Below are 21,775 nucleotides of genomic sequence, written 5' to 3'. Positions count from 1 at the left end.
TTTACTGGGCTAACCAGACATTGAATACTTAGGTCCTATGATGCATAGGCCTTGCAGACATCTTCGTCAGTTGAGGTCAAACACATCCTTCTGATTTTACCTAACTCTGTACATTCCACTCAGAAAACACTAAAAATTAACAATTTCTAAAATTTTCAAAAGTATGTCAGTCTTTATTTTAGTTACATGCTCCCAGCGCTTCTGTTATAAACCTCGATATTCTTGCAAGGACCACTGAACAAAATTAATCTCAGTAACTATATCACAGCCAATCTGTTATCATTCCTGCAAACATTTCACTGCAACAAAACACAGCAGTACCACACTAAATAATACCAATAACAGTAGGCAATGCAGAAGATAATGAAGTCATTCTTTCCCTACACCAACTGTATGAATGCTCAAATGAAGATGATGTTTTAGATTTTTGCAAAATCATAAAGTTTTGGTTGCTATATAGTTAGTGGAATGGATTCGTTTGGTGGTATTTGTGAGAAAAGCTTTGCAACAGAAAAACCTTTAACAAAAGTTTTCACAATAAAGATCACTAGGAGGCGGAATTTTGTAGTAATTTTCAATTTGCAGTACCAATGTCAAGTATTGGTTGATAATCAGATCTGATCAATTCAATGCATATATGGAGGTAAACAAATATGTGTACTTCATTTTATTTGATAATTTCAGACATCTCTTACCAAGTTAACTTTCCTATCTACCAGGTAAAAGAAGGTCTTGAGAGCCAATTCATTATCTGGTTTTAGTTCAGCCCTTAACTACTAATAAAGGCAAAGGTAATACATATAGAGGTTTTGTTTTTTGTATATCACATTTTGGGTTCCACTGGTGGTTGGTTACCTGAATGTTAGGGCTCATGAACAATTAGAACATTAGGGATTTGTAATGTACCATTTCAATAGCAGACCCATTTACACTTAAGAACCCATCAACATTCTTTGCAACTGGCCTGCACCTAGGTGTTTCATATATGTATCATATCTATGTTTATACTACAGTATATTCATGTCCCACTAAACTTCCCGCAGAAACAGTCAGACATGGATGATTAGTCCTCACCAATATGCTAACCCTCCTGCCTGTCCCATTAGCCCACTGACTCCTTGACATTTGTTGGCAAACTTTATACTGCAAGGTTACTTTCATGTTTCATTTCATTCATGCATAATTAATTAAAACCATTGTATTTGTAAAAATACATTAAAACCAGACTTTTCAAACCATTAAATAATTAATTTGACAGAAGTTGTGCCCTATGTGATTAAAACCAGTGCAAGTTTAATAATACGAATATTAAAACCAAGCATTTTAACCTATTAAATGATTCAAACAACTCAAGTGATGTTCTGTCATTGTCAAATGTGGTCATTCGTACGTCAGTAAGGAGTTACTAAATATTTCTCTTTAAGGGCTAGGAATTTTACATATTGATTGTTCAAGGTAAATTTTTGGGGTATAGAGCTTATCTGCGTGTTCGAATGGCCAGATGGATAAAGGCCTTTTGGGATATGTCTTCCTCTTTTTTAAGAGCTTCGGGCAAATGCAGGCGCTCTACATGTAACATTAGCAGTACGTTTAAAAAAAGTACAATGTAGGTAGACCTCTAAACCGATATGTCACTTGCTTGCTATTTGCAGATTTGGAATAACAGATTGCTACATAGGGCTGCTTTTATTGGTTCAATATAAGTGTTTATCATCAGACGGGTGTGGGATCGCCATGTGGTAAATAATTTAATTACCGGGACTTAATTTGATACAGAACATAATAAAAAATAGCTCAATAAATAAGAGGCAGAATCCGTGGTATTAGAGGTCAGGAACGGGCTTTATTCCAATGGACGATTTCGAAATCGTGGACTCCAGGTTCCATCACCACGGAGGCTCAGGAAGTGAAGTACATACATTATTGATAATTATTCACTTTTATACAATAGGCATTACAGTGAAGCAAATGCGAGAGGCGTAACAATTGATAAGGAAGATAACATTATTCATGCGTAATGAAAATGGGCGTGATTGGGCGTAACAAAGGAACGTCATCAGGTATGATGTCATAATGGGGTGGTTCCATGAAAGAATTTCGCAATGTCAGCAGAAATACTTGGCAGAGATGCGCGCGCAGCAGCATGACGTGTGATTGACGTGCAGCTAGGGGGTGAAGGGGACTTGACATTTAGCTCTACATGTGGCGACAGATGTCTGGAGGGTCAAGTCAACCTAATCCCAAATCATATCTAACATCCTATGTTTAAAGAACTATGTTATCCAAAAGAGAGGCCTTCTTGGAGTAGAATCTTATTCTATACTGACTATACTGACTGTTAGTGCGTGTACAAGCGTCTAAGTGTCTACACTAGATGCGAGGGCAGAAGTCTTCCATGGTAATAGGGCTATGAATTACTTGTATAAAGACAGAGAAGCCGGGCCTCTGCTCGGTAGCTGGCAGAATGTTTACTTAAACTACTAGACAGGAATGCATTGGATAGGGAACGGAGCAGATAATTTCGAAGGTGAAATACAGTTCTTGGCAGGCAGCAAGCTGGTGTCAGGCATCGTGAGCCGCGCAGAGGATGAGACAAAGTTCATGGTCACAGATGCAGGCTCAGACTGGAGCTTTTAGAGGCAGAAAGCAAGAAAAGCTTGATGACAGAATCAGGGCCTACTTGCCTGGACTGTAAAATGGCATAAGTGAACCATATAAAGCCGGTGGCCTTTCGTACTTAGGGATGGAATATCCGGCCCATTCATGGCGGATCTGAAAGAGGACATGTTAACGGTGGAAGCACATGTATTTGCGTCTTCATAACTGGAACTGGAGGGAACATACATGTACTTGTAACATGCACATAGAACCGTTGGGGTCCAAGATAGGGGACATAACTGACCAGAAAAATCCATATTTCCACATTCCCTCCTTGTCCCCTATTTGCCCGTCAAGAGATATCAATCTTCAGTAATCCATTGATCTGTTCATATAGCATCATTTGTTCTTCTTTCTTCTTCCGGGATCTTGAACGAAAATCTTGATGTGGAATACACGATGTGGCACACAGACCACAAATCGCTGGTCCACATTGCAGGCATAAGCAGCAACTGAATAGTATGAGAAGGCCAATACCTAGGAAGGATAGAACTCTCCATCCCCAGGCTGATAACACGCTCCAAAACCACCCGGACCAAGTCCAAGTGCCTGGATTCTGGTGTATCTGGCTCACAATCTTATGAAGGCGCGTTATAGCTTTATATACAGATGGCGAATTTTCTGGTATGAATACGCAACAGCTTGATCCGATGACCCTACAAGCTCCGCCCCTATCAGCCAGGATGACGTCAAGGACAAGACGATTTTGAAGCACAACAATCCGCATAGCAGACTGCTCTTCTGTTAAATTGCCTAAGGCGGAAATAGTTTCGTTCACTACTGCTTCAAGGGTTCGAGTTAATCTACGTATCAGCTTACTATTAGTAACGGTACCTATATAGGGAAAGAGACCTTTATTGAAATCTGTGTATTTTTCCCATGCTGTTTCAGTGTAATCGACTATTGGGAGATCTCTCCTTTCTCTATTGTGTACTAAATGAGTATTTCTGTGATAATCAGGAGGAGCTAGAAAAACAGGTGGCAAAAGGAATCCAATGTAGCAGGTACCATCCCAATCTAGAGGCAAACGTACATATGCCGTCTGACCACATATAAAATAGGAATGGCGGGAAGCTCTAAATGTCGACTTGCCTTGATCACTGAATTCTATTACAGTGGTGCATCTACTATGGCCCATATGTATGGAACCATTCTTTCTCACACATAATTCACCTTTTACTAGAAATACTGACATGGCGGGCAAACTTGGATTAGCTTCGGATTCGACATTCAAGATCAGGAGATTAAGCGTAAAATTACCTAATCCATATACTTCATTTTCTAGATCAGTTCCTGTTCTGTTGGGAAGTCCCTCCTTGTTGGGGTGGCAGACTTTAAGTAAAACTAAGTTCAGATTTCCCCATACCCATTTGTCTTGATAAACTGCAGAATTTGAATCTAAGGAATTAATTAAGCTAAACCATGCTCCACAGGAGCCGTTGTGTGTGAACGGGTATGGAAAAAGAGGTAGAATTCCTTTATAGTTCTGATAGGGAGGGAGTCGGCCACATATCCAACAATTTGTAGCATTGCTAACCTGATGGGAATGATGTAACATACTAATAAAAGTGTTATTGCGCAGCGCAAATCTGTATGACAATTCATGCGGAGGTAATTCACTAAAAGAATGTTCAGCAGTAACATTATAAACATGTCTAGAAATAGGATAATATATGTGCAACAATATACTTGCAATGATTATTAAAAGACTTAAGAAAAACAAAATTAATAACGTCACTGTGCAATGACTACGCAGTGATTTACAGTATGCATGTCGTTTCAACATTTTTCGGGTTTTTCCTCTATTCAGATCTAAGGGATACATGTCAGAGACAAATTCAACCGCTTCACCTTGGAGAGGACTTAAACAATCAAACTGCCCGACTGATTAGACCTGAGTTTTAGTTTATAATGTTCGTGACTACTTGAGTCAACCAAAGGAAGTTTTGAGTCAATGGGTGAAGACACGCGAGGTGTAGTTTTTACATCGGATGGTAGTCCATAAAATTTCTTGATATGACTTGAATGTACCCAGCCTTTTCTGCCTTCGATCTTCACGGCTGTCCTTGTGGTGAGCAAGACCAATTGCGTCGACCTCCACCTAGGATCCAGCTGAGTCTTTCGATCAAAGTTCCTCACTAAAACGAGATCCCCCGGAATTACGTCATGGGGTTTCACCTCAGTGTTGTCAGGAAAAGCTGCAGCTACCTGTGAACGACAAGATTGTAGTGCAGACATCAAGGAAGCCAAATAATCTGTCAGCATATTACAGTCAATATCAGTTATTTTACGTGGTATAGGCGTCCCCCACATATTTGGTGGTCTGCCAAAGATCACCTCATACGGGGATAGCCCTGTTCGAGAGTGTGCTACCATTCTCATGTAAAAGAGTGCAACTGGTAATGCTACTACCCAGTCGACACCTTTCTCCCTGCATATTTTGGACAATCTAATTTTCAGGGTCTGATTATGTCTTTCCACGAGACCTGCTGCCTCGGGGTGTCGGACACAGTGGAATTTCCACTGATAACCTAACAAAAGTGAAACGTGTTTCATTAGTTCGGATGAGAACGGCTGGCCGTTATCTGAGTAGACAGCACGTGGTAAACCGTATCGTGGGAAGAATTCTCGAACTAACTGTTTGGCAGTAGTCGGGGCAGTGTAATCTGAAACCGGGTATGCCTCTGTCCAACGGGAAAGAGCACAAACAACTACGAGAACATATTTGAATCCTCAACATCGTTCCATCTGGATATAATCCATCTGGAGAATTTCAAAAGGGTGATCAGGAGGCTGAAATCCACCCTGCTCTACGGGAATGCTTTTTCCTGGGTTGAACTGACAACAGATCATACAGGTACGAACTTTTTGTTTCGCTGCTGCTCGTAAATGTTTGTTGAACCAAATGTGTTGAATGCTGTCTAGCAAAGCTTTCTCTCCTAGATGCGCTGGACTATGGACAGTGTTAATAATGACTTGGACCATTGAATCAGGAAGGAACCACACGGATTTTTCCTTCGTCATCCATCCTTGATCTGTTTGGATCCCTCCTAATTCAGTCCATTTCCTTATTTCGTCTGGAGTAGCATGTGTCTGTATGTCAATTACATCAAGAGCGGGATCCTTAACCATCATGCAATGTGTTGGTGTCTGGACTATTGTCTTTGTCATGTCGGATGTTTGAGTTTGAGCAGTCTGTTTAGCTGTTCTGTCAGCTAGATCATTGCCTTGAGAAATGATATCAGTAACTTTCGTATGAGCTTTGCATTTCATAATCGATATTGCAGTGGGTAAATGTATTGCATCTAATAAGGCATGAATGAGGGGTCCGTGCTGAATGTGGGCACCGTGAGAAGTTAAATAACCTCTCTCTCGCCACAGCACGCCGAAGTCATGTACAACTCCGAATGCATAACGTGAATCAGTGTATATGTTGACTCTTTTATTTGTGGCTTGAATACAGGCCTGTGTCAGAGCGACGAGCTCTGCTGCTTGAGCGGACAAGGTATTTATACACTTGGTTTCAATAATTTCAGTGTCTGTTGTGACTGCATAAGCGGCCACTAACTCTCCTGTACTTGTTCTCATACATGAACCATCTACATACAACGTCAGGTCTGGATCTGACAATGGGACATCTGTCAAGTCTTGTCTGGGTTTCGTCGTTATTGTAATAACTTCAATACAATCATGAGCTAGTGGGTCTGTTCCATTTACAGGTAAAAGTGTGGCAGGATTCAATGTGTTACAACGTCTGATTTCTATATGTGGCTGAAACAATGTTAATTCGTAACCTGTAAGTCGCGCTATAGTCAAGTGTTGTGTTTGCGTTCGATTCACAAGAACCTCTACTGCATGTGGTACTTGGACTGTCAATGGATGTCCTAACACTATGGCATCGCTTTGTCTGATTGCTAAAGCTGTCGCTGCCACTGATTTCAGGCACGCAGGCAGAGCCTGAGCTACGGGATCTAATGTACTAGAAAAATAAGCGCACGGTTTGTGTGATCCTGCTTGTTCCTGTGTGAGTACTGACAAGGCAGTACCTTCTCGTTCTGTAACAAAGAGTGTAAAATGTTTTCTGTAACATGGTGTTGCTAAAACAGGTGCTTGGCATAGAGCTTTCTTTAAGCTTTCAAAAGCTAGTGTGTGTTCCTGAGTCCAAGGGAGGACAGTCGATGTGGCTGCCTCCTGTGTTGTTAATTGAATGAGTGGTTTTGCTAGAAATGCATACTGAGGGATCCACTGCCTACAATATGAAGTGAGGCCTATGAAAGCCCGCACCTCCTTTTGTGTCTTGGGTATTGGCATGTTAGCTATTAACTGAATACGATCTGGTGTAAGCTGCCTTCCCTCCTTGGACAGCAAGTGACCAAGGTAAATAACTCGCTGGACACAGAATTGCAGCTTAGAAGGGGACACCTTGTGCCCCTTTTCGGCTAGAAATTGTAAAACCGTCAGTGATGCTTTTTCACATTCAGGTTCGCTTCGGGCGGTGATCAGCAGATCATCGACATATTGAAGCAGAGCAGTGTTGACTGGCATGTGTATACTGTCAAGTTCTCGTTTCAGTGCTTGGCTATAGATGCTGGGGCTTTCTGTAAATCCTTGAGGTGCGCGTGTGAATTTAAAGCTACGTCCATTTAAACTAAATCCGAACAAGTATTGGCTTTCCGGATCTATTGGGACGCTAAAAAAGGCGTTCTTGAGATCAATTACAGTAAAGAATGTTGCTTCGGAATCAATAGCTGTCAGTAATGAAGAGATGTCTGGAACTACGGGGTATTGTGGTACAATACATTTATTTAATTCGCGCAGATCAATAACCAATCGATATACTGGGGGAGCCTTTGGATCAGTTCGTTTAAGAATCGGAATTATCGGTGAATTACATATATTGGAGTCGGTCTCCACAACCACTCCTTGGTCAATAAGCTCGTCAATGATTTGCAGTAAAGCCATTACAGCATCTGGGGGTAACTTATATTGTCGCATTCGTGGTAGTACCACTCCTGCCTTTAGTGTGACTCGATATGGTGTAATGTTCATGCAACCAACATCTGTAGGGCCTTGTGCCCATAAATGTGTCGGTAAAGTCTGCAGTCGGGAATCCATGTCTCGAGACACATAGTGACCTTTGAAATCACGTAAAAACAATCTTACTCCTTCCGGAGAACAACATATTATAGCTCCTAGAGCTTTCAGTGTTTTTATACCTAACAAGTTTTCTGGACATGATTTAGTAAGCAATAAATCTGTAGTTCTGGTCAAGGGTCCTATCGTAAGAGGAAGAGGCTGTGATACTTCATTAACAATAGGTTTTCCTGAAAAACCAAGGGAAATATTCTGTGAGCCTGAGAGGGGTGCCCCTGGAACTTCACTACGTTTTATAGTTGTTCGACTTGCCCCTGTATCAAGTAAAAATGTTCTATCTTGGCCTAATAATTCACTATGTACATAAGGTCCTTCTTGGTCTACAGGGACCTCGATAAGGGGTAAGTCAACTTCCCTCTCTAGGCTGGTTCATGCATATCGTTGATAATCAGGATAGTCATACTGTGCGGTCTGGTACAGCTGTCGTGTCGTGGTTTGTGTGGCAGCAGCAGGCAACGCTGGTGCGGCTGGCACAAACTGTATAGACTGTTGTGGAGCCGGCATGGCCTGTGCATGCTGCGGTGCTCCTTGTTCATTCTGATCCTGTCTAGGTAGCCGTGGTCTTTCTTTTGTAATACCTGTGGCGATATTACGCTTCAGGACTGGGCAATCGTGTATGTAATGTCCTGGCTGTTTACAATAGTTGCATGTCCCTTTTACAGGTCCTGCTGAATCACTGGATTGTGTCGTACCCTTTTTATGACCTTCAGCTGGAACTGTCTGGGAGACTAGCATTTTCATTTTTGTGTCTTTCATGCGTCTTTGCTCATGTTCTTGTTCTTCTCTAATTCTATTGTAATGGTACTGTAGCATTTGTAACATTTGTGATGGGGTATTACCTTGCCAGGTACTCTCGAATTTTAATACTCTATTCTTCACTTGGGGCAAAGAATTTTCAACTAATTTTGTCACAAACAGATGTGGGTATGACTCGCTACTTGCTTTTATACCACTATTTATACCAAAACATTTTTCGAATCGGGCATAGAAATCACTAGTGTCTTCATCTTGCTTTTGTTTACAGGCTGAGATTGCACCCCAGTCTTCCTTTTTCGTGGTTAATAAACGTGGCAGTACCTGTACTAGTAAACCTGGTAGTGCTTTAGTTTTGTCCCCAAGCCCCGAACCTGGACCTCGGGCCTTTTCTTCATTTTCTAATGCTGTCCAATCTATCTTTTGGTCTCCTACCTCCCACTCTTTTTCCTTGAGTTTTTCATAAATGCCAGCAGGCATTAATACCTTTAATATTGTCATAATGTCGGGATAGGTATACTCTCCCATGAGTAACATGTCCTTAATTTCTCGGTGGAAACCCGCTGGGTCTTTGTCATGGCTGGGTACCACTTTCTTCATTTCTAACAATTCTATTTTTGATATGGGCGTATATACATATACACGTTTAAACTGATTGTCCTCGCCCTTTATTGGGTGTACTTCTCGTAAGGGATTCTGTCTGTCCATGTAATACATCGGTCTTTCCTTGATGGGCAGTGAATCATGTTCTGGACATACAAAAAGAATGTACTGCCTTCTGGATTCTAGTATTTCCTTAATTAACTTAGTACCTGAACCTTTCCATCTATTCGTGAGTAATTCAGTCAATATATCAGGTAAGGGACCAGGATCGGAATGTTGGCTTTTATATAGTATAAGAAGTTGTTGAATCATATAAATCCCAGCTAAACGCTGTTCATCTGGGGTGAGGTTCAAAAATGTGTGTGCTACTGTATCATCACCATATTTTCCGGGACTGTCAACCCAATGAACGGCTGACCTGGCTAATTCTTGTTCATCCATAGAATCGAGTAAATGATAGCCCCTTCGTTCTCGGAGTAATTTATCAGCGGCTTGGAACGAATGCTCGGGGGATCTCATATTTATTATAGGTGTTTGGAAATTCCTGTTATTATCTGGACATATCGGACGTATCGGGTCAGTAAAATATCTAGTACTATTACAAGATCTTCCTCTACCTACATAGGCTATGGTTTCTGACTGTCCTGTGGACGGTCCTGATCCTTCCTCCTCCTCGTTTTGTTCAAACTGGTCTACCGCTAATCTTTCTTCGTGTAGGCATTCTATTTCTTTTCGGATCTTTCTGCACATGGCTATTATACATTTTTGCCTATCATGTCTCCCTTCTGATATATTCTGGCTCCATCTGGTAAGAGTTTGCATTATTTCCGGATCTACCCCCGGTCGGTCTTGATTTCTGATCACACAATTTATGAGGAAACGTAACAGTTCCCCCTGTATCTCCACTTTCTGGTATTCCATAGCTCTGTTAATACTTTCAGAATCTCGCCCTGTTTGGACATAATGATATATATTATCTAGATGCACAGTCATTCCTGGTAACTTCCCTAAATACACCGCGGCTCGTCTGATACGTAATGATGCCATGATCATTTCGTCCTCTTTGCCGGGCACAGGGTCATATCTACAATCTACTAGAAGTTCCTTAAGCGTGCGGGCATTTATGAGTTTGGGGGTACGTGGATGTGCTGACTCTTGAAAGGTAAGTTTATTTACTCTGGGTGGCGTAGAAAAAATGTTGGTAGCACCTCCAGTAGCCCCGTCTGGAGTATCGGGCGTGAAAGGATTCGTAGAACGCGATACAGCAACTATAGGTGTGGACACAGTTATAGAAGTAGCTGTAGGAACAGATGTGGAAACGGACGTGCTTGCCGGATTTTGTGTCAGGTTTTGTTGTTGTAGAGATACAGATACAGGATCTTGGCGTTGAACCTCCCCGGCCGACGGTCTATGTGGGGCGGGGTTAGCATACTCGGGAGCTGCGTCATCTAAATATGAGGAAAGAAAAACATCTTCTGCTGTTCTAGGATGCCCCTTAGGATGTACTTTTATTGGAAATAATGGGGGTGGCAAGTCTTTTGGTATCCCCGGAGTAGCCTTAGGTAATCCCTCGGCCAGAAGGGGATACATACCCTTCATAAGGGCATTTCTTTGTCTGTCTACTTGTTCTGATTTTACTCGTGTACCTTCTTCAATTAATAGATTTTCTCGGACTTTATTTGAATTCTCTCTACTCTTCTCTTCCTGTCTACGTGCTTTTTCTGTGCGTCTATACGATTCTTTACGCCATAATTCAATGGCGTCTTTCTGTGACTGTCTGGCTTTCTTTTTCCATAATTCTTCCTCTACTTTCACGATGCAATCTGCATCCCAGGTCCCAGCTGCGGGCCACCTCTGACTTTCTGGTAATTCCTTAGTGTAGTCTACCCATAGATCAAGAAATAATATAGCGTCTAGGCCGTGTTTATGATACATGAAGTACCCTGGAGTGTCCCTAGGAGGAATGGGAACAGCTTCTTCGAGTACCCCTTTTCTAGTTGTGATCTGTCTTAGTTTCGAAAAGAGCGGCATATTGAGAACTGATCTGATACTTGGTTTTGAACAAACTTAATACAATAAAACACAATAATGAACAGTCATTCACACCACAATATGCAGGACGTATTAATACATTTAACATTTAATATTTAAATGAGCAGCGATGATGATGACGATCTAAGAAAACTTAATCATAAAACATATTTCTCGACATTAACGGAAATTATTCTGAACTTATATACTTGATATACTAGATATACTGCTAAACAGTACAGATACACTGCTGAAACAGTGCAGACCGGATTTGTGTACCCAAACCCGTCTGGACCGGCACAACTTATGTGCACGCCAGAACGCCTCCCCAGTAATGGTACTCACCGGGTAGCTCGGAACGGAAGGCCTCGGAACGGAACTGAACTGAACTGGACCGGACTAGACTGGACTTGACTCGAAAACTTCGGACACGTCGGGACATCGGAAACCTGGTGGGCCTCTGTATACCTCGGATCTTGCTCTCTCAGCTAGGCTCTGGTCGGGATACTTCGCACTTCTCACCGCCTCGTCTGGGTGTTGATCGCAGCCTCAGTCGCCCCCGCTTGACCGGAGGGAGATACAGGAAATCCTGCTGGTACGCGTTGTTGTCCGTCCAGCTGTGGCAGGAGACCGGGCCTGCAACGCACCGCCGGCGCGTGAGATGAGAAAGTGTCCCTATTCGGGCGCCATTTATGTGGTAAATAATTTAATTACCGGGACTTAATTTGATACAGAACATAATAAAAAATAGCTCAATAAATAAGAGGCAGAATCCTCGGTATTAGAGGTCAGGAACGGGCTTTATTCCAATGGACGATTTCGAAATCGTGGACTCCAGGTTCCATCACCACGGAGGCTCAGGAAGTGAAGTACATACATTATTGATAATTATTCACTTTTATACAATAGGCATTACAGTGAAGCAAATGCGAGAGGCGTAACAATTGATAAGGAAGATAACATTATTCATGCGTAATGAAAATGGGCGTGATTGGGCGTAACAAAGGAACGTCATCAGGTATGATGTCATAATGGGGTGGTTCCATGAAAGAATTTCGCAATGTCAGCAGAAATACTTGGCAGAGATGCGCGCGCAGCAGCATGACGTGTGATTGACGTGCAGCTAGGGGGTGAAGGGGACTTGACATTTAGCTCTACATGTGGCGACAGATGTCTGGAGGGTCAAGTCAACCTAATCCCAAATCATATCTAACATCCTATGTTTAAAGAACTATGTTATCCAAAAGAGAGGCCTTCTTGGAGTAGAATCTTATTCTATACTGACTATACTGACTGTTAGTGCCGGTACAAGCGTCTAAGTGTCTACACTAGATGCGAGGGCAGAAGTCTTCCATGGTAATAGGGCTATGAATTACTTGTATAAAGACAGAGAAGCCGGGCCTCTGCTCGGTAGCTGGCAGAATGTTTACTTAAACTACTAGACAGGAATGCATTGGATAGGGAACGGAGCAGATAATTTCGAAGGTGAAATACAGTTCTTGGCAGGCAGCAAGCTGGTGTCAGGCATCGTGAGCCGCGCAGAGGATGAGACAAAGTTCATGGTCACAGATGCAGGCTCAGACTGGAGCTTTTAGAGGCAGAAAGCAAGAAAAGCTTGATGACAGAATCAGGGCCTACTTGCCTGGACTGTAAAATGGCATAAGTGAACCATATAAAGCCGGTGGCCTTTCGTACTTAGGGATGGAATATCCGGCCCATTCATGGCGGATCTGAAAGAGGACATGTTAACGGTGGAAGCACATGTATTTGCGTCTTCATAACTGGAACTGGAGGGAACATACATGTACTTGTAACATGCACATAGAACCGTTGGGGTCCAAGATAGGGGACATAACTGACCAGAAAAATCCATATTTCCACAGCCATCCTAATACGAATAACATTGCCATGGCATCCTCCGGCCTGAATAACTTTTGAATGTTCTTGTGCAAGACTCTTTTGAATACCTATTGGGTGGCGAGCAGGTTCCAGAGTTCTCTTGCTTGCAGAGTGCTCAGAGATTCCTCTATAAAGGATCAAAAAGCAGCTTTTAAGTTCAAGTTAGCAATTTCTAACCATAGCAGCGGATGAAGTGTGTCTTCTTTTGTTGTCAATTTGTGGCACTTCATCAGGAGCCAAACTTGTGCCTGAGATGACTGTTTAAGGAAATAAAAGATTAATCTGTATGTTCTACAATTAGAGCATCGAGGAGCTTAGCATCTCTTCCTCGTACCATTTCACTGCCATAGATAATATTGAAAAGCAACTTGGCAGCCATGATTTTTTTAACTGATTCCACAAAAGTAGGTCCCATAGTAACAGTTGGACAGTGTTAAAAAGGCTGGTGATATGGCATAAACTTTTGATTTAATAAACTGCTTATGCAGGAGGAAAGAGCCTGTGGAATCGACTTTAGAACCTATATATTTGTATTCATTTTCTTTAATAACTTCACTACTGTTATTTGCCACGTTCCAGTTTTCTTGCTCTCCTTTCCCATCAATAAGATTTTCGTTTTATTTATGTTGCACTCTGGTGTATTTCATTCAGTGTAATGATACAATTTGCTAAGCAGCCTTTGAAGACCAATTTTGATTCTACTGAATAGCACCCGGTCACCAGCATAGAGCAGGTTTGAATTATTCTGCCACACAATTTTGGTGGGTGTGCATTTACCTTATCCACATCTGTTGTTAAGTCACCGATGTGCACGTCAAATGTAAGGGTGCTAGGATGCATCCTTGATTTAATACAGTCAATGTACATACTTTCCTAGACGGGTGGGTGCCATCATGGAGTCTGATGCATATCCATGTGTTGGAATATAGACGTTGAATTGCCCTTAATAACCTTGATGGATTTTTCCATGTAGTTAGCCTTTTCCCTAGGATGTCTCTTGGTGCACAATCGAATTAGACTTTGAAGTCAACAAAACAAGTGCACAAAAGTATATGACAGTGGAAGGTTTGTTCCATGATAAGTGATAGTGCCAGTAAATTGGTTCTCTATTCTTCGGCGGAAACTCATCCGATTCCAAGAAATTACTTTTTGCTCATTGGCCCAATCGTTAAGATCCTGAAGTAAGAGGCTTGGCAACTATTTTGCCCCGTAACCTAAAAAGCTATAAACAGTAGTTGACAGGATTTGATTTATTGTCTCCCTTGTAGATCGGTGGACTATTGAACCCATCCACGATTATGGAACATCCTCAGTGCACAGAATGTACTTGTATAGAGTAAGTAGATTGTTAGACCAGTATTTGTTTTAAATAGGGCCGGAGGTAATCTATTTGGTCCATCAGTGTGGCTATTAGTAATTATTTTCAGGAGCTGAGCTTCATTGTAATCCATTTGTGTTGCATTTGAAATATATGATATCTCCTCCTCTTTTCCTACGTCCTTGGCATACTGCCCTATATCATTGTGAATGATTTTTAAATGATCTTCCCTTACAGAGGTGTGTTCCATTGCAAGACCCCCCTCTATGAATATTGAGTATGTAAGTGATTTGCTCACATGGATTCACAAATATTTGCATTATTAGCCAGTAAGTGTCCCTTTTCTGTTTTGTTTATTATTTTCCTAAATATTTTGGAATGATGCTTCTTTACAGTCCAAACTTCATTTTTGTAATTTTTCCTGATCTCTTTTACTATTGTAGTTGGTCTTGGTTGTAAGGGTTTTTTTTAAGATTCCTAGTTCTCTATTTGATGCTTCTTCTTTTAATTTCATTACTTCTGTGATCCATTTATTTTGTTCTTGTAGCCTAGGCTTTGACATTTGGTGATGCTCCTGATTGGATGCAGTGTTGGAAGATTTTCAATCAATCGCTCCAAATTTGTTATATTGTCTTCTAATTCATTGGAATGCTTAAGCAGGGCTACACATTGATCAGTTATTTCTGTTTCTAGTATTTCATTTCAATGACCCTCTTTCGATTTTCTGTGTGAGGACAGCTTATTAAGGTTTTTGTGTTTGTGAAAGAACAATACCTTGTGTTAAGCTTGATGATCGGAGGACATTGTTCACTTTCAGGGCACTGATCAATTTTAAATTATGTTATTCATGTAGAAAGACTTACTAAGGTGTAGGATAGGGGCTTGTCAACACAAACTCTACAATTTACCATTCTCAATCCAGATGCCAAACATGAAGTTAGAACTTTTTGTAACAATCTATCTCGTCACATACTTGGGGGAAGGTCCTGGTTTGGAATGTCCCATATGAAACCATGAGTTAGAATTTTTACCATACATACAGGGATTTTGGAATAGACTAAGACTGAAATCCCATGTCAAGAGAAAGTTGGCATCACTATACTCGGATTCCAGATCCATTATTATGTTATGCAGTTTTCCAAGATTGATCTCTTTTCTTTCAGCCTGGATTGATGTAGATGTTGATTTTGATTAGTGGGAGCGTCTGCTCTAGTGACTAGCCTTACATTTTCAAGGCTAACATTCAAACCTCGCTCACATGGATCTGACCAACTCACATATTAAATTGGAACTAATGTAGATTGATAGCGCCCCGCCCATTTGGGCATCCTTTCCATTTGCTGTTTATTGCGAGGTTGCTGTGTTCAATTATTCTGATTGATGGTATTGAGTATAGGGCCCATGTGCCTTGGAGTGTGATTAATTGAATTGCTGCCAGTATGTAACAACTTTGTAATCTCCAATCTTTTGGGGCAAACCTCCCATATTTCATGAGCAAATATTCAATGTGGTCATATTCGAGATTGGGGATGTCAGTGAAGCTGTCATTCAATCCATAGAAAAATTGGTAAATGCCAACGGTAGCCAACTGCAATCTATGTATGAAACAAAATTTGTGACTGATTGTCTCAAGTCACCTCTGCTGTTTACAACTGCCAATGTTAATAGATCTGACAATATGTGACTTGCTAGTCACCCTGTTGCATTCCCTAATATTTAGTATGGACAATCTCTTTTTTGTAATAAAGAGCCGTACCTCATTAATGGTGTGGGTACTTGCCTTGTTAAAATAGAAGGATAGGCATTTTCCCTATAATTTGTTATCTTTATGCTGAATGGTCTAAATATGTCACTGTTTGCGCTAAATCTGGTAAAGCAAACTTGACTTGCTTCGGTTTACTAATCTGGTATCCACGTGCAGGTACCATATCAACTGAGTTGATATGGTACAGCGCTTTATCACTTTTTAACAATTTTATGATGTTGCTTTGATTTAAAATATACCATAACATCCTTTTGATTCTGGTGTTAGTAAGTGTAGGAAAGTGCCCCTTTTTGACATGATCACCCCCACTTTTTGCCTGGTATTTGATTAGATTTCAATTTCAAGTGTTAATAATGATGGCAGCCTACACAACTATACATGTATGTTCAAAAACAAGATTAAGTCACTGTTGTCGAACTCTTCAGTGATGACCTCTCCATCAATCCTGAGTAAGAAATACGTTATCAGGCAGGCTGGTGGCCTAGGACCGAGGCTACTGATTGCCAGATCATATGGGGGTGGCACGTAACTAGCATGACAAACACACAAACTGGAAAAACCCAGATTAGTCCCACAGATTGGCAGCAACACCACAATGGTCCCAGGAGATTGGCCCCAATAAAGCACATATGGCCGGAGGAGTGCGCACGTTCCCAAAACACCATAAAGTTAGATGCTACATGAAGCTGGAACACTCAGGCAATCAGAGCACAGCACACACAGTACAGGCAGCGATCACGCGCTCCCCATACTGGACATCTGGACACTTCACCTACTGGCCCTCATTGTGTCCACACAAGGTCGAAACCCACCTACATTCACTATTAGGTGGTCTGATTTACACCCCATGACTAGGCCCGCATTCCTTTCGCTATAATAAGATTTACATTGCTTTATGATGCTGCAAAGACTGTATATAATGGCATTCAGAACAAATGTATGTTGATAGAGTCCACAGACCCGTTTCTGTGGATGTTTCCCAGCTGAAGCGTTTAATTAAACCAACTGTTCCTGTTTTGCCAAACACCTCTTCTATTTTGTTTTTCAAAGCATATTCATATTCCAGCAACACAAGTGCACTGGGTTCCTGCTATCCAGAGCTCCAGTGCCAGATCTCTTTCCCAAAACTGTACAATTGTTTCCCCAATTGGCAATACCTTTAGTACTCCCTGTAAGTCCTAAGTAAATGGTACCCCTGGTATCTAGGGCAAGGAGGTTAAAGAGGGTTCTTGAGGGCTGCAGATCGAATCATACAAACCAAAAGGAGCCCTCACCAAACACATATAGGCTGCCACCTCAGGGTGCGTATCTTGGTGCAGACAAAAGAGAAAACATAACATGGTACACAGCCTATGGGCCATGCCTGTAGACACTACATGCAGTATGGGTAATTCACCCCTAGAACAGGCCTTACAGCCATAGGGCAGGGCGCACTATACTACATGTGAGGACATATATGCATGAGCAGATATGCCCCTGTGCCGGTCAGCTCTATTGCTTCTAGTACAGGTTAACCTGGGAAGCCATTTTAAGAACATTTGCTGGACACTGGTGAAAACGAGTACCCCAGCCACATGATGGCTTCACTGAAAATAGGGATGTTTGGTATCAAACATCTCGTATTAATTAACCCACATGGATGCCAATGTTGGATAAATTAATACGTGCACCCAGAGGGCACCTTAGAGGTACCCCCTGAAAAATTACCAGCTACTGGTGTGCTAAATAACTGTTTTTTACCAGCCTGTTACCAGAGACGTGTTTCTAACCCCCAAGGGTGAAGGATTTCGCTCTTCGGAGGTCAGAAACAAAGCCTGCCTGGGCAGAGGATGTTCACACCCCCTCCTACAGGATGACCTGCAGATTAGCATTTCAACAAATGGGAGCTTCGAAGGGACCACCGACTTTGGTACGCAAATCTGACTTCTCCGACAGGATAAGAAGCCAAACCCCTTTGTCCATAACCCTTTGGCACTTGGACAGGCAGGAAAATTAACTAGTCAGATAGACGTGTCCAACCTCAGGCTAGTACCACCCCTAAGGTGGCCTACCTGAAGTGGAAGCGACTTTTCAAAGTTAGCCATCTTGGTAAACGCAGGAACTCTGAGACAGGGTTATGCCCACATCCTACAGGAAGTGGTCATATAGGGAGCGTAGCGACCCCTGGGACCTGTAGTGCATTGGCTACTACCCTACACTCCCCCAAAGCCCATCAATTCTGTATTTAGGGGAGCCTGTGACACCAGAAAATCAGATCCTGCTGACCTAAGAAGAAGAAGAAGGGCACTAAAGAGCTGCAAAAGCAAAGACTGATGAAGGAGTACCTGACCTGGCCCCAGCCCTGCCGGCCGGTCTGCTGTTCCCATCAAATTTGCCCCAAAGTCATCTCTTCCTGCAGCTGTTATGCCTCCCAAAGGCTGGGATGACTGCCTGCCTTCAAGTAAGACCCAGGACTCCTGTGGACTCTACTCAATTCTGAAGGCATCCCCAAGACGAACCGTGAGGACTTCAGACCCGCAGAAACCCGTCGCCATCAAGCACCACTTCACCCGAGCCCCCCAGTCCGAGTCGGAGAGGGCTAATGGTGTCAGTATGGTCCCTAAGCCCTCAAGAGATAGATTCCACCTTGGCTTCACCTCTCGTGAACTCCTCGACATCGGCTGAAACCTCTGTGTGCAGGCCTCCTTAACCACGAGTGCTCCTGGACGAAGAAACCGGACACTTCAAGGACCCTCTGCACCCAGCCGCCCCGGCCTGAGGAGAATAGTACCACTGGTGTCCCCACGCCCCCTAGCATTGCAAGATTTGAACCCTCTGGTTGGTTTAGCCTGACTGGCCTCCCAGTCCAAACCTGCAGCCTCTTTTCACGTAGACCGAGCTCCATTGACTAACATTGGGCACCTGACGCTGTCTTGCTCACTGCACCCGGACGCACTAGTGCCACTGGATGTGACCTACTGGTGCTGCATGGATCTTGCCCAATACTCACCTTAAGTCCAGGAGATTGGTCCCGTAAATCACTGTACTGTACCTGAATGCCGTACTTGTTTTTCCTCCCATAGGACAACATTGCTGCTTCAGAAATATGCAGTGTCGATTTTTCAAAAGGAAAAACGTACTTACCTGATCATATTGATTCTGGTGCCTAAATATATATAAAGATACGTTATTTTAATACATTTGTGTAGATCTCCTTATTGAGCCATGTGGAACATTTATCGCTACTGTGTGTATTTGCAGATGTTTAACACTCCTCTCTAATAAGCCTAAGCCTGCTCGACTACACTACCCCCTAGGAGAGCACCTTGGGATTGCTACAGCAATTCCCTGTCCACTTATGAAGGAATACCTGGACTCTTTGCACAGTATTTCTAGTTTTGATATACTATATAAAGAGCCAGCTTCCTACAGTAAGAAGGTTACTTAGTATCCATACCGCAGCCTCATCACCAAACAAGGGCAAGCATGTTTATGTCTCGAAGACATCGCTCATTGGATTTAAAGTGAAATTTGTGCCCTATTATGATATCCATTTTCTGGATTCTTTCTGCTCTTTCAGTGCTAGATAAAATCAACAGAAGAGTACACAGTACCTCAGATATGTGTCACCACAGTATTCACAGGCTGGACGAGCAGGTCTAGCTGAAGTACTTACATTTATGCCGGATTGTCCGATTTCACCTTTAATCCCCTGGTCACCAGGACGTCCAGGAAGCCCTAAAGGACCCTAAAAACATTTAGAGGGGATGTTAGACTTAAGCAAGAACATATTAATTCAGCACTATGGTAGTTGTAAAGACAATACCTATATTTTTAAACAGTGGCAGATTAAGGACTGGGCTGGCATTAACCCAGGAAGAAACGCTTGCAGTTCATTGGATGTCAAAGAATGCTAACTGGTATTAGTGTGCAAAGTTCTATTTGTGGTCAGGTATTCAACACATTCCTGTGATTAGGACATGATGTGTAAATGATGCCTTCTGCCAGCAGCTGGAGCCAGTTGTCATCGTCAAATTTATTCTACACTCTGCTAAATGACTCTTGGGAGGCCTCCAATATGACAAGTAGCAGCTGTGAAATGATCATCAGTCTTTCCATTTGTTGTGGAGGATTTAAAGCATACTGTGAGGTGTAAAGGGAGGTATGATATAGGGGATTGTACAATAAAAGATCATATACAGATATGCCTTCTGACATAAATATTGTGTCTTTAATATCATTTACTAAATTATTGCCCTTTAAGTGTAGATTTTCTATTATATACTCAATGTGGCAATAAATGTTGATGATATTTAGGACACTATTTATGTCAGATGATATTCTGACAACAATATCCTTGTACCTTGGTTCCATGACTATTTCGGCCTCTTCTTAAGGAAAGGGCAAGAGTGACCAACGCGAAGGGCCATTGTTGGATTCTAAGTACGCATCTATAGTTTATGGTTCCTTGGGGCCCCTAAAAATATTATAGAAGTTAGAGAATTATCACTAGAGCTGTTGTAGGCTTGCTCTAGAACTCCCATGTCACCCCTGTTTTGATGAAACTCCACTGGTTATCAATAAATATCTTGTGCTTATTGTGGCCATGAAAGCTCTTCATTTAGACTATCCAGATCATTGGAGAAGTAGTCTTATCTTGTGTACTCCTTCGAGAGAAACACTATAGCAATCTACTACAAGCAGCCAGCAGGCGTCTCTCGAGCTCGCTTCACATTGACCTCAAGAAGTTGCAGAATTTTGATGTATTTAAGAAAAAGTTGAAGAATTACTAGTTTGGTAGAGCATAATTAAGGTGGTTATGTTCGAATGACGTGGATACCATTTCTGGTTTAGGCACTCTACAAGTGAACTAAATTAAACTGAAACAAGTGTTGCTTCTTTATGCTGCTTTCAACTTATCCGTTCATTAACGCCATCAACTATCCTTTCATCTACTGGAGTCTTCCCCATGTCCAGCTTAAGTGAGATTTCTCTTTTCTAGAAGTAAATATCTGTCACCACTTACTTTTGGCCCTTTGGTGAGCTCTAATTATTGACTATTTACATCAGCCTTATCTGGATACTTTTTTAATTCGATATGGCTTTCTCAAAGCTGGTCTTTCAGCATCACTCCTGAGACTGTACCTCATATTGTTGCATGTGGCGGGGGGGGGGGAGTGGATGTTGCGAAGTATAATAGAGGTAATGCCTTATGAGGAAGACATAAAATAAAGATGAAAACATTACATCATTCCTTGCCTGATTCACTAAATGCATTTTTTAATATTTATACTTCAAAGAGGTGTAATTTCTGATGCTATTTATGGCAATAATTTTATTTGGTGGGACCTGGCCCCCACACGGACATGCTTCTAGCCTAATCAATTTCTCCTATGTGTTTGGTTCACACAGTAACCTTTAATGAATGAGAAAAATGTTCTTCTAGTGAGAATGTGCAAGCTTTGTTTTGGGCTCTTGAACATGGCCCCATTCAACCTTTAGATAGGGAGAGAAATTACTGGTGACCATCAGACACAGGGCGCAGGAAGTAGAGCATACAGAGAAGGTGATTCATTGGCTAGAGCAGCAGACGGAATACACAGAAAAAGAACAGG

At 42.0% G+C, this 21,775-nt stretch overlaps 1 protein-coding gene across 1 annotated transcript in view; it reads right to left on the bottom strand.

Moving 5' to 3' along the window:
• LOC146855703 (uncharacterized) overlaps window positions 1-21,775 on the bottom strand; it is a 1,104,791-nt gene that overhangs the window by 551,565 nt on the left and 531,451 nt on the right. Inside the window, exon 52 of the mRNA XM_085653597.1 lies at window positions 19,837-19,908. Within this exon, the coding sequence (XP_085509723.1) occupies window positions 19,837-19,908 (72 nt within the window). The remainder of the gene's footprint in view (window positions 1-19,836; window positions 19,909-21,775) is intronic.

This window comes from Triturus cristatus, chromosome 4_1 (assembly GCF_964204655.1).
Source record: "Triturus cristatus chromosome 4_1, aTriCri1.1, whole genome shotgun sequence".
Lineage (NCBI taxonomy): Eukaryota > Metazoa > Chordata > Amphibia > Caudata > Salamandridae > Triturus > Triturus cristatus.
This window is presented reverse-complemented; position numbering and strand designations above follow the sequence as displayed.